The 16,234-nt window shown below is 33.3% G+C and overlaps 2 protein-coding genes across 5 annotated transcripts in view; one reads left to right on the top strand and one right to left on the bottom strand.

Moving 5' to 3' along the window:
• The window catches only part of APPL2 (adaptor protein, phosphotyrosine interacting with PH domain and leucine zipper 2), a 58,188-nt gene extending 52,940 nt beyond the window's left edge, over positions 1–5,248 (top strand). The window contains exon 23 of one of the 2 annotated variants that reach the window (XR_013764248.1): positions 5,114–5,248. The gene's annotated coding sequence lies outside the window, so the exon portion shown is untranslated. The remainder of the gene's footprint in view (positions 1–5,113) is intronic. The other variant, XR_013764249.1, reaches the window with a different exon arrangement.
• Positions 1–16,234, bottom strand: part of WASHC4 (WASH complex subunit 4) — a 54,484-nt gene that overhangs the window by 2,509 nt on the left and 35,741 nt on the right. For 2 of the 3 annotated variants that reach the window (XM_079142891.1, XM_079142893.1), the window contains 9 exons: positions 15,911–16,015; positions 13,837–13,971; positions 12,677–12,785; positions 9,232–9,298; positions 8,717–8,803; positions 5,131–5,278; positions 2,872–2,968; positions 2,108–2,304; positions 1,682–1,781 (listed from right to left, as the gene is read on the bottom strand). In XM_079142891.1, the coding sequence (XP_078999017.1) occupies positions 1,682–1,781; positions 2,108–2,304; positions 2,872–2,968; positions 5,131–5,278; positions 8,717–8,803; positions 9,232–9,298; positions 12,677–12,785; positions 13,837–13,971; positions 15,911–16,015 (1,045 nt within the window). Of the gene's footprint in view, positions 1–1,681; positions 1,782–2,107; positions 2,305–2,871; positions 2,969–5,130; positions 5,279–6,809; positions 8,564–8,716; positions 8,804–9,231; positions 9,299–12,676; positions 12,786–13,836; positions 13,972–15,910; positions 16,016–16,234 lie in introns of those variants that run through there. The other variant, XM_079142892.1, reaches the window with a different exon arrangement.

Raw genomic sequence — 16,234 nt, 5'->3', positions numbered from 1 at the left:
CATACCGCTTCCTCCAGTTGAGCCAAGAAATCATCATTATGATACACTGCTAATACTGATGAGATGTGACAGCAAAATCACATACTAAAATTGTCCAGAATGAATAACTTTCCACTTATACTTATAACTTACTTTTTATAAAAAGCTTTCTACTGTCTGTGATTAGAACAAATTCCTGGCATTCTGTGCTAATGTCATGTGTGTGTACTATTCATTAACAGATGAAAATTATTTAACTAATGTACTTGTTCAGTAACTGACATCTCTGAGCAATCTTTGGCTAAAATACAGTCAAGAAGTGTGACTTGAGCATGTGAGTGATATACATCAAACCAGAACCCTACAGAGTTAAGAAAAAAACAAACCAAGGAATCCCACTGCCCTGAGACAACAGGGTTTGGTGGTTTTGTTTTACTGATTCATGCCTTAAAGCAAATGTCTAATCCACCTGCAGAGTTTTCCAGTCACCTGCACTGAAGACAAGGTTCCAGCATCACAAAATGCCTGAGCAGAACCTAAGCACTCAGTTTCTTCACACTTTACATTATATTGACTCAGATGCTTCCAAATCTTTTTGCTAGTTTTCTTATTCTTAAAAATGAACCTAAATGGAATTCACTTAATAAATACTAAATATTTTCCAGATAAGTCTAAAATAATTTTAAGCATATCTATTAGTCTAAATTCTAAAAATACCTGGATATGTTCCTGATAAATATTAATAATGAATTTATTCAACACTCCAAGGAATAATGTAATTCATGTAAGTGATCTACCCAAATAGTTACTTTACTCAGTGTAAAAAGTGTACTTTAAAAGCTGACATCAAATAATATTTATAAAATATAAGTCATATATAAAATACATAAAATCACTTTATGAAGTATTTTATGTCTTGACTAGTGAAAATTTCATGAAATACAGGTTAAAAGGTGGGCAGAGAATAAACATGAAAACTCATGAAAACTCTAAAGGTCAACTCTGTACCCAATTGTGACCTTGTAAGCAGAGAAAAAATGTTTAAGTCACATAATTTGCATGACAGAAAAAGGAAACATCTGTTCCTCATAGAAGACCACTGATCCTAATTGTCGAATCTGAGAAATATAGCATGGAGATATTAAGTATGAGCCACTGACCAATGTTCTTCAACATTAAAGTGTACAAGCACTTCCATCATACGGTGGATCGTCAGTTATGCTGCACTGCTCTCTGACTCTCCCAGGCCTAGACGTGGAGGCAAGCAGGATGCCATTTACTCTGACACTGGATCGCCTCTCAGATTTTATATCTTTTTAGTCACCTGTCCCATTCATGTGGTCAGACTCCCATGATCAGCAGCTCTGCCTTCAGCAACATTTAGTCATCCTTCTCTAATTTGTGTCTTCTAATCTATATAGGTTAAGTGGTGAAAGAATAAAACTAAGCTTGTTAAGTTTTATTTAAATTAGAATATGAAATAAGTTTAAAAGGTCACAAGAGTGAAATGCATGAATTAAGTAAGTTTCTTTTCAACTTACATAAAGGCTTTAGTTTTTTTTTAAAGACTTATTACTAGTTCTATATTATTTTCCAAGAGAAAAAAGAAAGTTAGACATCTGACCAAAAGAGGGAGCATTCAGAATTGTGTACAGTTAAAGAGAGATTTATTGGTTCTTCCAAATTCAAGTCACTTACTAACCTTCCTTTTCTTTCTTTTCTTGATTCTCTTCGGCTGCAGTCTTGTCTGCTCTAAAGAAAATTCTTGCACTGCTCAATGAGAAATACAGCAATTCAAATTCCTAAATAAACAAATTTGAAATAAAAATGGAAAATGCTTATTATAGCAAAATATCAAGAATGAAAGAAACAAAACTAAGAAGAAAATATTTGTATTTTAATGTATCTTATTATCTTAAAACCCTCTGGCAGGAATCGTAAATAAACTGATCTAAGTAACCCATTATTAAGATCTGAGTCAAATAGCTCTCAAATACCATTAATCCTAAAATATACCTTTCTAACCACTATTCATCTCACTTGTTTAAAATGGGTTTTCCACATGGCTTCTGGTTTTCAGATATCAAAAAGTTAAGTCAAAGCAGATTTGACTTTTACACTCCTCTACCTGTAGATAGACATCCAGTCGCTTCTGAGTGAGATTCATGGTTTGCAATAGTTTTTCATCTTGACTAGCTGATTGTACATTCTGTTGTTTAGCAACTGCTCTTATCTCCTTCAGATATTTCTCTCTAACAGACTGGAACCAGTGAAGTGAATCAAACTCCTGGTACTGATCCAAAAGCTTTAGGATGTAAGCCACACCTGCAGTCATTAGCAAAATTAAATGACAGTGAATGCAGAGGTTGTATTCTATGCCATCACCAATAACTCAGCAACAAGCTAACCACATTTTACAGCATAAATGAGTAAGGTTACCAAGATGGTTTAATTTTTCCTTTCTAAGAAAATATGAAAGAGTGTAAGAAACTAAAGAAAAATCAATTAAGAAGAAAATAACATGGCCTGAAAAAATACTGGGCTGTTGAGGGTAGAGAATAAAAATTCCACTGATAAAGAGCAAGTGAGGAGGTTATAAGCAAACCAGTGAAACTAAATACAAGATGCTAAAAATTGGAAACCACAACAAAAACCCAAATGTTCAGTCAAGTTAGACAAGTGATTAGCAATACCAATAGAATATATAAATGACAGTTATGGATGATGAGAAAAAAAGTATTGTCAGATGGCCCCACTGAAATGAAACAAAACAGTAAATGCTACCTCACTAAAAATCAATCTGTAGAGAGCACAAAAAACTATTAAGTCAATATAAAAACCTATTTTAAGGGGAACATAAAATTAGTGGAAAAATAGTTCCATTAAGCTTACCCATGGCAAAACCATCATCAGTAAAGGCTGCTCCAATTTTATTTTTTTTATTCAATTTCTCCTTGCAACTAATGGAATGCTCTACAAAGTTGAGGGTCTAAAAAGAGATAAGATATTAAAGAAACAAGAAAATCTTTAGAATCTTCAGGACAGACATTTCAAAAACTGCCAAGTCAATCTCTAGGGTCGTCTTTCATTCTGAAATATTTGCCCAAGACAGTCTCTTAGTGAGGACACAAATCTGTACAAGTGTCTCTTGATGGCCTTCTTCCCAAGCCCTTCAAACATGGGTCCTCCTTCAATCACTACTAAACCCCAGCACAGTGTATATGGTTCATTATAAAGTATTATACACATTTTAGAGATGAGGACACTGAGCACTGGGAGATTTAGCAGCTCACCCAAAATCATACACAAAGTGAATGTGGGAGTCAGAAACGGTCCTGTTTTCCTTCAAAGCATTCATAAGCATATGCACGAAGTTTTTACTTCTGCCTGACTGATTCACTCTGAAATACTACTAATCATATTTCTGGTTAAAAAGGATCAAAAGTCCTTTGGTTAAAGGGTGAATTTCTTAAAGCGGTACTTCTTTGAAAATTCAGCTTTTCCAAATACCTTACCTAATCAATTTGTTCAACAAAGATTTACTGAAGCTACTATATAACATGCATAAAAGAACTTTTGATTTAAAAAAAAAAAAAAATGATTACCTTCTAGAGTTCACACCAAGCAGCACTACTGGCCATGGTAGATTTTTTTACTGCCCAACACAGTAAGCCACTAGTCATATGTGGCCATTGAAACTGAGAAACTGAATTTTAATTTTATAAAATTTTAAATAACTTTTAGTGACCATATGTAGCAAAACAAGGATAGAGAGGTACTGAAAGCACCGTTTAAAAAATGATGATGATACAGTGATGAATACAGTTAATAGCCTTCACTGGAAACAAAACATCAAGTTTCACTTTTATTGCCTGTGAAATTTATTTCATAATCCACATATTTGCAAAATCTTTATCAACTGTTATTTAAATCTTTTTTAGACAGCTCATTTATGTTTTTGTCTTTTTCTAGAACTAGACTGTAAACTTAAGCACAAAAGTACTGTTCTATACTTCTTGGTAGTACTACTTTTGGTCCATTTTGGAATAGAATTCTGTAAATCTCCAGGCTCTTCCCTAAGCTCACCAATGATTTTCATTACTGCTACCATGGCCTAAATATATTGTCCTCCAGCTTAAAGAACTATGGTGAGAACTCACCCTAAGTTAACTGCATTGTTGCCATGTAAGACATACTAGTTTGGACAATAGCCTAAAATGAAAAGATGCTTATTAGATGAATATGAACGTCTTTGCTGTATCACAGCTACTAAAATGTAATGATAGTTAACAGTAAGTGTATGAAACAAAATTTATGAAAAAAGCGATCTATGAGTCATTAGCTATTTCTGATAGGTAATAATGGTCATGTAATATGTAAAAAGATGTATGTCAACAATTCAAGCAACAATATGAAAAATTATTCTTGGTCAAAGACAGATGTAATGAAAAGCTAAATCTGCTCAGTGATATTTAGATTTTAGAATTTTCTACTTACAAACTGAAAAACTATTATAAAAACCTTTAAGGAAGAGGAACCCTTATTGTTAATCTATACCTCTCTAAACTTCTGACTCTTTTTCCCCACTGGAACAATCGTGGTCTCATAAAAAATGTCATTTTTTATAATTAGCTACTTTTTGATAGTAACTACAGAAATACAGTAGGATGTATTATATATTTTAATAAGGAGAAAGCACTAAAACTTTAGTCTAGATATTAGTATTTACTACTGAATAGACGAAGTTATCCTCAAATAATAGGCTTTTAAAAGGTATGTTAGAAAAAACTTCACGTTAAAACAGTTAAAGTCAGTCTACACTAACACTTAAAAAGATTATATGGTATTATTCTGGCCAAAGATTCTATGGGATAAATGTAATGACATACACTCAAGTAATTTAAAACACTATGATTTCTCTGGTAGTATTTAACAACTAAGAATCTCTTAACTATTAAGTCTCTTAACTAATAAGTCTCCTTCTACATAGCTAATGAATAAAACAAGTTGGTCACATTCACTGAGATCACATTTAGTTTTATCTACAACCAAAAAGTCAGTAATACAGTCTGTGTGCATTTCATGCTACAAGAAAACCATATTTATTAATATTCTTTTTTCCAATTCATTTTAGGTTCTGAATATACTCACTAGAGGAGGAACAATGATATAGAAATTTCGGAGATGTATATTCTTTGGCCTTCGAAATTCTGGAGCAAAAACATCTACAAGCATTTTGAAATATTCTGTGCCTTCGGCAGAATTTCGTGTATGATCACTGAGGACCAAATCCAAATGCCTAAAAATCAAAAAAACAAAAAGTGTGTTTCCTCTTTTAAAGAAGGTGTGGCTTTTAAAAAATCCATTTCCCATTAGGTTAGATAAAAGCACTAATAAGTGGGAAACATTATATAATTTCTATGAAAATTTCCTTAGAATTCACAATGAAATAATTTTCTTATGGATAGAAACTGATTAGAACCATCTAATTAACTTAGTCCCTAAAACAGAACAGAGCATCCAGGGACTTAAAACGATAAAGATTCTGTATTTCTTCTCCCCACAATGAGCCCTACAGAACATCTCATTATAAATAAATTCTTCATTTTAAGTCTCTTTAATAATACTTCCTCTACATCTCCTTACCTCAACTTCAACCTGGCCTTCTTTCAAGAACTAAGCTTTTCTTTAAACCTTCAGAAATATTAGCTGCTTTTCCTCCTGAAATCCTCATGTACACTACTTTTACATTATTTCTCTACCAGAGGAAGGCAGAAATCACCCCTTTAATCCAACTACATGATCCAACTACAGATGTTCCTCAACCTACAATGGTTTTGTATTCTGATAAATTCATAGTAAATTGAAAATAAAGTAAAAAATGCATTTATTACACCTAGCCAACTGGATATAATAGTGTAGCAATGTAGTACACTGGAGCATATCAGTTGTTTCCACTTCTGATTGTGAGGCTGACTGGGAGCTACAACTTGCTGTCCTACTCTGTATCCCAAAAGAGGATCATAGTATAAATTGCCAGCTCAAGAAAAAATCCAAATTCAAAAGTACAGGTGCAGGGGATGTAGTTTAGTAGTAAAGTACTTGCCTCGTCCTAAGCACCAGGGCCTAGGTTTGATCTCAGCACCACAAAAAACATAAATAAAAATAAAAGTATCATTTCTACTGAATACTTATCATTTTCACAGTATCCTAAAGTTGAAAATAAAGTATAATGGTAAGTTGAGCCATCAAAAGTCAGGGGTCATCTGTATATTCATCTGTTGTTTTCTGAAAGCAAGTATACAAATTTTTTAGCCACTATCCTAATTTATTATCTAGGACTAGGGTGCCTTCCCCAGTTTTCCTCCACTGTCTATGTGGATAATTTATTCATTACCATGACCCCACAACTCCTTGACTTCACCTATCATGACCTTTCCTTCAAAATTATGGCATTTGCAGGCAAATGGATGAAATTGGAGAATATCATGCTAAGTGAGATAAGCCAATCTCAAAAAGCCAAAGGACAAATGATATCGCTAATAAGTGGATGATGACACATAATGGGGGGAAGGAGGGGTTAGTGTTAGGGTTAGAGTTAGGGTTAGAGAGGGGGGCAAGTATGGAGGAAGGAAGCACTGTATAGAGGGAAAAGAGGGGTGGGAGGGGTGGGGGGAAGGGAAAAAATAACAAAGAATCAAACATTACTCTATGTAAATTTATGATTACACAAATGGTATGTATGCCTTTATGCCATGTACAAACAGAGAAACAACATGTATCCCATTTGTTTACAATAAAATAAAAAAATAAAATTAAAAAAAAATATTAACCTTTACACAAATCTGAACCTTTCAGTTAGCAATCAGCTTTACCCTAGAGATCTTAGAAAACAATATCCTACTCTCTGACTTCCTTGGGCTGCTTTAAAGTATTTTTTAAATGGTCCCCAATTTTGAAGAAAATGATGATATTAAACAAGAGATAAAGGTCCAATTTTCTTTCTTTGGTATGCAAGCCACAAATCATTTTAATCATTTCCATGACTTCAAATGGCTTAATAAATACTTGTCTTCTGTAATCTGGGAAAGCACTAAGCTATCTAATAGGATATTTCAGAACAAAGCTTCTGTGCTGGGGTCTTGTTTTCATTAAAATGTACACATATATATGTATCTTCCAGTATTTTTTTTTTTTTTTTAAACATCAAGCCCATAGAAAATTATAGTAAAACAAACCTTGAACACCCTTAACTAGATTCACCATTTCTTCACAATTTGCTAGTTTCCAGTTTTTCGGAAACATTTCAAAGCTGCAGACCTCATGTCACTTAGCACATAAATACATCAGTATTACTCTATTAGTACTGAAGACATTTCCCCAAAAAGTCACAACAGTACACCCAAGAATAAAATATAACATTATCTAGTGTACAACCCATTTTCAAGTTCCCCAATCATTCCCCCAATGTTACATTTGGTTATCACATCTCTTTATTCTCCTAATCTAAAACAGCCTCTTTGCCTTTTGGGTCTTTCATGACATCTGACATTTTTTTGAGTCTAGGCCAGGTGTTTCATAGAACACCCTACATTCTGGATTTCTCAGATTGTCTCTTCCTAATACATTCAGAGGAACACTTATAGAAGAATATAAACCAGGTGCTGGTCATTACATTGCATCAAGAGGCCACAGAATGTCAGTTTGTCCCATTACCAGGATGCTATTTTATCACTTGGTTAAGGTAGTAGACAGCTCTCCATTGCAGACAGTTTTCCCCTTTGTGATTAATAAGCAAGTCTGTGGGATGGTTTTTGAAAATGAATTCTCTAGTCTCCAAAAACTTTTCATCCAACATTTGTGTTATAGTGGAGGCTGCAAAATGTGATATTTTTCCCCTTATTAATCTCATCTTCTCTGTGTTAGCTGGCATTCTTTTGTTAGAAGAAAAAAACAAAAAACTTTTGTCTTCTAATCTTTCTTATTATCACTATGATTCAGGTTTTTTTAATTCAATGTTTTATGACCTATTTCTACCATTACTCTTTTTGACATTCAAATTGTCTCCACTTTGTTCAGAGTGTCCCTTCATACCTGATTCAATAAAATGTTATAAATATTAATAAAATCTTCAATTTTCTAAACAAATTCTTTTATATTACAAAATCACTGATTCAAGCCTACAGATGGGCACTGTCCAATAAGATCACCATCAGCATTTAAAGTAAAATGAAATAAAATTCAGCTCCCCAGTCTAATTTGTCATAGTTCAAGTGTTCAACAGTCATGTACAGTAATGGCTACTCTACTAGAGGACTATGCTGCTTTAGAGGACATGAAAGGAAGCACTGGCATTCTAGAACAGTCCCTGTGAATAGAAATATTTTAAAAGTAAAAAGAAATACGTGAAATGAATTTTACAAATGAGATATCTGGCATTCCTCTTCTTGTACTAAATCTATGAGATAAGTTGTTTGAATCAAACACATTTCAAGTGCCTAGAGTCATATGTGGCTAGTGATTTCCATACTGGACAGCATGTTCTAGAAGATCCCTTTTTAGTGATCCTGGAATGCTGTAGTCTCTAAAAAAAAAATATTGTTTCATAAACTAAGACAATAATTTGTGTAATAAAGACACCAGTATATAAATTATATATTACCCTCTAGTCTTCTCATTCATGTTTTATATAAACACTTTTAAACTTCCAAATTTAGTTATTCCAAAACTAGACTACCTTGCTGCTTTTAGTGTTTCTTCTGCAAGACCTTCTTCTTTCACTAGTTCCTCGAAGTTTACAATATCTTCAAGATCAGGCACAAATCTACATAAGAATTTGGGAAGGAATTTATTAGAGCAACTGACACAGACATAAAAGTGGTATCACAGGAAGAACTCTGCATTTCAGTAACACTTAAGTTCCAAATCAAATTTTAGACATGATCACATTTTAATCCTTAAAATAACATAATATTTAGATCCCCCTATAATCCATACTGATAAAATAAACATAACTATAACTAACCCTAAGAGGAAAAGAGATTTCAAAAGTCTAATGCAATCTTAAGATTTAAGGAAAAAAAAGGAATCTAGTAAAACTAATGGTTTTCTTTCACATTTTAGAACTAATGGTTTTTGTCTACATTTTATCTCAAGATATATTAACACAAAAAAACCTTCTCTATAAAAAACAGATTTAAATAACAATTTTCAAATAGCATAAATAAGGCAAAAATGGTATTTCATCCATACCTAATGGCATTGCTGCTACAATGAAGACCACCAGATCTTATCATTCGTACATAGCCCATAGCATTACCTTAAAAACCACACAAAAAAAATCAGATATTTATATAAATAATTCTAAATTCTATCATTAGGAATACGATTGCATACGTAGTTAATTTACAAGGTTTCTGTGCCAAAGTATCAAAATATTCTGCTATATTTTACTTCAGTTCATGTTCCATTAAAAGCAAACCTGTTAACATGTTTCTGTACTTATATACATCTAACTTAAATATTTGAAACAACCCTTTTAACAAACTAAATTCATTAAATGCTGTTAAAACATCTAACAGTTTTTAAATTGTAACATCAACAGTTTCTTTACTCTCACACTGAAAGCCAGTCTCCTCTGTCTCCCTCCCTCTTCAAAGGCATTTGCAGTTATCACCCTATACCTGACTGCCACATTTGGCCTAGAACACTGCAATATGCACTGGTTTCCTGATTTCCCCACCTTCACCATAGCACCCTGCCACATCCTTCAATCTTTCATTTAAGTAGCAGCTAGTCACTTTTTTTTTTTTTTTTGGGGGGGGATGGTACTGGGAACTGAAATCAGGAATGCTTAACCACGAAGCCACATCCCCAGTCCTTTTATTTTTTGAGACAGGATTTCACTAAGTTGCCTAGGGCTTTGTCCTGCATCAACCTCCTGTGTGCTGGGATTACAGGCGTGTACCACCACACACAGCTACAGCTAGTTACTTTTTAAAAACTAAGTTGGAGCACATCATGCCTTTTCTGAAAACTCTACAATGGCTTTCCATCTCAATAAAATCCAAACTCTCTATGTTCAACTTCAACACAGCCCTGCACAATCCTGCCCCTGGCTGCTGTTCTAGTATCACACCTTGCCCTTCAGGTCTTCACTAACTCCATTCCAGTTTCTAGCCAATTCCTCACAATGCCAAGCAGACTCAGGGTTTTTGCACTTGACTGTTAACTGTCTGGTATACCCTTTCCCTGGATATGCACAAGGTTTATGCCTTCCTGTTTTTTAGCTCCCTGCTCGCATGTCACTTTCTAAAAACTTTCCCTGAGTAGCACTGAATATTGCTCAATCCCATTACATTTCCTCACTCAGCACTTATCACTGACATTATCTTTTTGGTTATATCTCCCCCAACCAGAATGTAAGATCCATGAGTACACCCTTCGACTTCTTCATTGCTTCATTCCTAGAGTCAGAAGGTCCTAGCACATGGTAGGAATTCAATATAAAATTGAAGTGAATTGAAATTATTTAGGAAAGAGAACAGATAAAAGCAAGCAGTTCGGGCTGGGGATATAGCTCAGTTAAGGCCCTGGGTTCAATCCTCAGCACCGCCAAAAAAAAAAAAGAAAAAAGAAAAAAAAGAAAGCAGTTAACATTTTATAACCATTACAGTAACATGTTTTGACGTTAACAAACCTACAAGGTAGGTATCACTGAATCTATCTTAAGGCCTGTCCCCATGGGGTTTTTGAGGGTTTTTTTAAGCACACGTTAGAAAAATCAATTATCTAGTTTTACTATTTTCCTCCAAACTGTCATATAAATGTCTGGGTGATCCAAATGTGAGAGGTAGGCAGAGTATTGATTAAGAGCAAAGCTCTGAAACCAGACTACCTGGGTTCACATGTGGACTCTGCCACTTGTTAGCTAGAAGATCTAGGTCAAATTATGGAACCTCTTTTTATGTCAGTCTCATCTGTTAAATTAAACTCTAGAAGGGCAGAGATCTTTTTTACTGTCATATACATCACCAGCACCCAGAAACATTTGTTGTTCTCAATAAATACCTATGGAATGAGTGAATGGACATATTTCATAATGTTGCAGTGTTTACATAAAAACATGAAGTAAGTAACAGTACAGCAGTATTCACCTGAGTCAAAAACTAATAATGATATGTGAAAAATGAAGTTTAAGCAATACTGCTACAAGGACACTCTTAATCTGAGATCCCCAGACCCAAGCTGAGAGCACCTGGACTCCTTTACATTACATACAAAAGTACAGTACATATGGGCATTAGTTCTAGGGGAAATCAACCCAGAATATTCATCGGATTCTCACCAAGGATTAAGAACTACTGCTCTAGAAGTGGCCACCTAATATAATATCAAATGTCTCTTTGAAGAAAACAGGACTTAATTGGCAATCCCTGTATTAAATGGTTTAAGATAAAAAAAATTTACTCATAGAAACATCTAATATGAAAACCAAGTAATCTATAAAACTTAAAGATACAATTCAGTGATGTTACTCTAGCACTAAATACTTGTTAAAATATTTCCCACTAGTAAATTTAAAGCCCCTGGAAGAAAATTCATCATAATTGATGCTTAGTAAGTGTTTTATAAATGAATGAATCAATCTTAGGAAGCAAAATTTTCCCAAAACATAGCCAAGAAAACATTATTGACTGCTTTGTATCAGTTAACATAAAGTGTGAAGAATTTAAAAACACCTCTGGACTTATACCCAAATAACACTGAATTAAGTCTCAACAATACCATTTTTAATTCTCTTAAGTTTTTCTTTCTCTCTTCTTACTTCCTATCCCCTCTTTCCTCTCCTCCTTTCCTTCCTAGTACTGAGGATTTAACCCAGGGATGCTTAACCACTGCACTATATCCCTAGGCTTTTTATTTTTAATTTTGAGACACAGTCTCACTAGGTTGCTTAGGGCCTCCCTAAGTTGCTGAGGCTGGTTCTGAACTTTCGATCCTCCTGCCTCAGCCTCCCAAGCAGCTGGGATTACAGGTGTACACCACCATGACTGGCTTCTTTCTGCATTTTTAAAACAGTGATTACAGTCTATCTCAAGGAGTTACCATAAGGACATTAACAGAGATGATATGTGAAAAGACTAAATAAGTGTAAGATTTCATTAATCTATGATTATTTTCAACTATAGTTCTTGCTTTTAAATGTAATATACTGTATTTCAGAAAACAAATTCCACCTGTTAGAACAAATTATATGCACAAGTATAAAATGGTGCAGCAGCAAATATTACAGTATTCAGTATTTTATCTTTAAATTTTTATACAGCCTATTACTAATTTTTCACATAAATACTTTATACCTTCATGTTTAATGTGAGATTATCTCTTTTAGAAGCCTAAAACAGTGCTTTGAATACAGTAAGTACCCAATAAGTACTAACCAACTATTAATTATGAATACGATATTTGTGGTAAGTTAGTTATTAATTATTTTAAATCTGAGTGAGCCACCTATAGTCTATCAATTCTTCTGCAGCAACAGAAGAAAATCACCCCACTGAAATAAAGCTAAGCTGAGACATTCACATAATAAGCTGTTTACTGGCATGGCCTATTTAATACATGAAATTATTGGGTTTTGTACTTTGTTTCCCAACACTTTTTTTTTTTCCCCAACACTTTTATAATAACTTACCAATTTGGCTGATGAGTTGCCTGAACTGATCAAGATAGCTCTGTCCCTCTGGTGTTATTCCAAGTTTTCTGATGCCTCGATTGAATTTTTCTGCTCTATCAAAAGGATACTAGAGAGATAATTTTAAGACTATCTTTAGACCCCTAAACCATAAAATGCCTACTAAATCAACCACGGCAATAAACTTTCTAGTCTAATTTTGTATTTTATCATGACTTTAAAAAGGTATCACTCAAGTCTAATGACATAAATGTTTTAGGAAAAAAACTACTAACATTCAAGGTCAATATAGTTTTTTTTCTTTTTGGTATTAAAGGGAATAATCAATGCCACTAAACAAGGTTTGCACCACAAATTATTAGTGTACTAACACCTCAAAACTCTATCAGATTGAAAACGAACCTTATTTCTCCTAGAAACATCTATTTCTAGATATGTCAAGTTTCTGTGGGCTAAGGAGGTATCTGAGATTTATGAACACATTCTTTCCCAATGAACACACATCAACTGCCTTAAAATTTCTAGGTGCCATCAATAATAAAACAATTTCTTCAAGCCACAGACAAGTGTTAGGGAAAAAAGATCCATCAATAAAAGTTTTAGTTATTATCTCTATACTACCAACTCTTGAAAATAATGAGATAGATCTATAGGTTCTGATATTTTATGAGCATACTGCAGAAGAATGTGTATAGCATCACTCCATTTTTGCCATAAAAAAGCAAGATGTATAAATGAGTGTAATTTTATGTGTCTACTGTGAAGATTGTAAAGGGCATACAAATACACTGCTAACAGCCATTGCCTCCAGAAAATGGAATTCAGAGGAAGAAAATGAGAGGGGATAGTATATACACTTTACAAGGTTTAAATGTTTCAAAATGATCATGATTGTTTTTACATTATTTTAAAATTTTACAAAAGTAAACCTGGCTACACTATTTTATTTTTCCTTATGCTTAAGCACACAGAGTATGAAAAAATTAGGAAATTATAAGGGAAAAATTAAAGGAGTTTAGAGGCCAGATGTAGATGATATGTGAAAAATTAATAAAGAAAGCTAAAACCCTACAGAGATCTAAATAATGCATTTTAGCAGAAACATTAGCCATATACTTCACAGCTGAATCAAAGCACCTAAAAACAAATATGTAGCATACCTTATGATCATTTTGGTCCTTGATTTCCCTGAAAAACCGAATATCTTTGATCAATCTGGATTTGATATGTTCATCATACATAAATTGGCTAAATATGTAAAACTTCTTTTTCAAAAATTGGTAAGTGAAATTAACCTATAAAATTAAAATTCAAAAAAGTAAAGTTAAAATAAAAAATTTTGAGTCAATATTACCATTGAATAATAATGTTCTAATAATAAAAAGTATGATTTTAAAGTTCAGCTCATTTTGGATCTGAAATATTTAAATAATGAAGCTTTTTATTACCTAAGTTTATAGAACTTTCTACAAGCTTATCATATTTTTACTAAAAAAAAGGAGAAAAAAAGCATACAATATTCTCATGACAGGATTAAGAGCTGTAATGGGAAATACAAAACCAGACTGAAGACCGTAGCTTTTAACTCATAAACCAGTAAGAAGTGTCCATGTTGATCCATCATTAAGATTACTTATTACTAATCTGCACAGCCAGAATGAAACTGAAAAAATATGATGCTCTTTGAACATTCCTGAAGGACAATATTAAACATTCAATTATCTATCTGTAACTATTTTTAAGTGTGTTTTATGTAGAAAGCAACGTGCCTATTCTCATGCTAGATGTGGTCCTTGTACTCATGAGGTTATATTCTAACAGGAGTGACAGATGTTTTAAAAAATAAGTACTGTTAAAATAAGTTGTTAAATCTCAACTGCAATAATTTTTAAAAATGAGAAGTGTGAGTGCTTTGAGAATGAATAACCAAAGGCCTGAAGTAGATTCAGAATCTCCTGACAGACAACTGAACTGGAATTAAACTAGAATAATATAACATTAATTCTAACCTACAAATGGAAGCCCTATACTCATTTCCATTCCCATGATGCTCAGCTATAAAAAATGGTTTTGACAAATTTAAGCCCTTTTTACTTCATTTATCCAGTTACAGAAATGGTTAAGTTCCTCTGAACTTACCTTGTGGCTTAAACTTTGTACTCTCCCTGCTCTTTGTTTCTTTGCTTTTGATCTCCTTTATGGTCTTTTCTTTGTTCTGTCATTCTTAATAGTAACTCTGCCACTCTGATTCTCACTTTCCTCTGCTCACGTTACTGCCAGACATCAGTAACCTACATTCACCAGTGAGACTAACTGATTGTCCATATTCTTCTATTAGGAAACGTCTGGTTCTCCTCACCTAATGCCGGAGGCACATAAAATACACTGGGAATATCTGCTACACGATGAGTCTGTGGTAGACTATGGAAGTTAAGGAAGAGTTTATCCTCAAAGGTTTATTTATCCTGAAAAGTTTCATGATCTCTACATGGATAACTCCTTATTTTAAATTTACAACTCTGACTATACAGATCTCATTTCTAAACTGGTAACCATTAAAATAGAACCCCAATCACATCATTCATCAGCTCTAAAACTTCAAAGCATTCCCTACTGTATACTAAAATGATCCCAACTTAACTTTCCAGTCTTCTTTCTATTCCCTCACAACAAAGGTGTTTAATAGTTTACTACTTAAGCATTCGCATTTTTCTCCTCTTCAGAAGAAATTAACTACCCTAAAAGTGAGGTAAATTCAAAGACCTCTTTTTTCAGAAAGAGAAAAACAGCATACAAGTTTAAATGATTTCCTCAAGTGACTATTGATTAAAAATATTTTTAGTAAGTTCACACTTATATGGATATTAAATAATTAGTAGCTCCTCCCCCAAAAGGATATAAATGACCTTAAACTGCTATCAATGATTCATTTCTTAAAGTAACTTCCAGCAAATATCAGAGAATCAACATATATCTGGACATCCTCAAAACTCCAATGCTATTTATAATGATGATCCTATGATGCTATTAAGTGCCTTTTATAGTATCACATCCAACACAATTTCAGTGCCAGATATTTTTAATTATACCACCAGAAAAAAATGGAAATTCAGCTATAACATCAAGAAGTAGTAAAGTATATTTGCCAGAATATTCTATAGGAAAATTATCTTCCAAACTACTAAATTAAGCAGGAGTCTAGTATGCGCCCAACCCCCCAAAAAGTGCACTTACTGTAGTATTCATGATTCCTGTGCCATGTGTTCGAATTGAGTTAGCAATGTGCCGAATATTAATAGTATTCAAATGTTTGTTATTGCTTGTTCGTTCAATAAAAATCTAAAATGAAATAAATTCATGTTTAAAAACAACAGAACCCATAGCAAATACTGATCAGTTATCCGAAGAAAATTTTAGACTTAGTTTCATTTATTTAATTGGGAAGCCATTCAAGAAGATAGTACGACAAGTAGTAGCAAAGCAATAAACAAAATCTCTAAACAATCATTTTATGTTTTGCAAATTTTATTAATTTTTGGCCTTGAGAATCAATTCTTT

The sequence above is a fragment of the Sciurus vulgaris genome (genome assembly GCF_902686455.1).
Source record: "Sciurus vulgaris genome assembly, chromosome: 5".
NCBI lineage: Eukaryota > Metazoa > Chordata > Mammalia > Rodentia > Sciuridae > Sciurus > Sciurus vulgaris.
The sequence above is the reverse complement of the archived record's forward strand: the minus strand, read 5'-3'. Positions and strand labels throughout refer to the sequence as shown.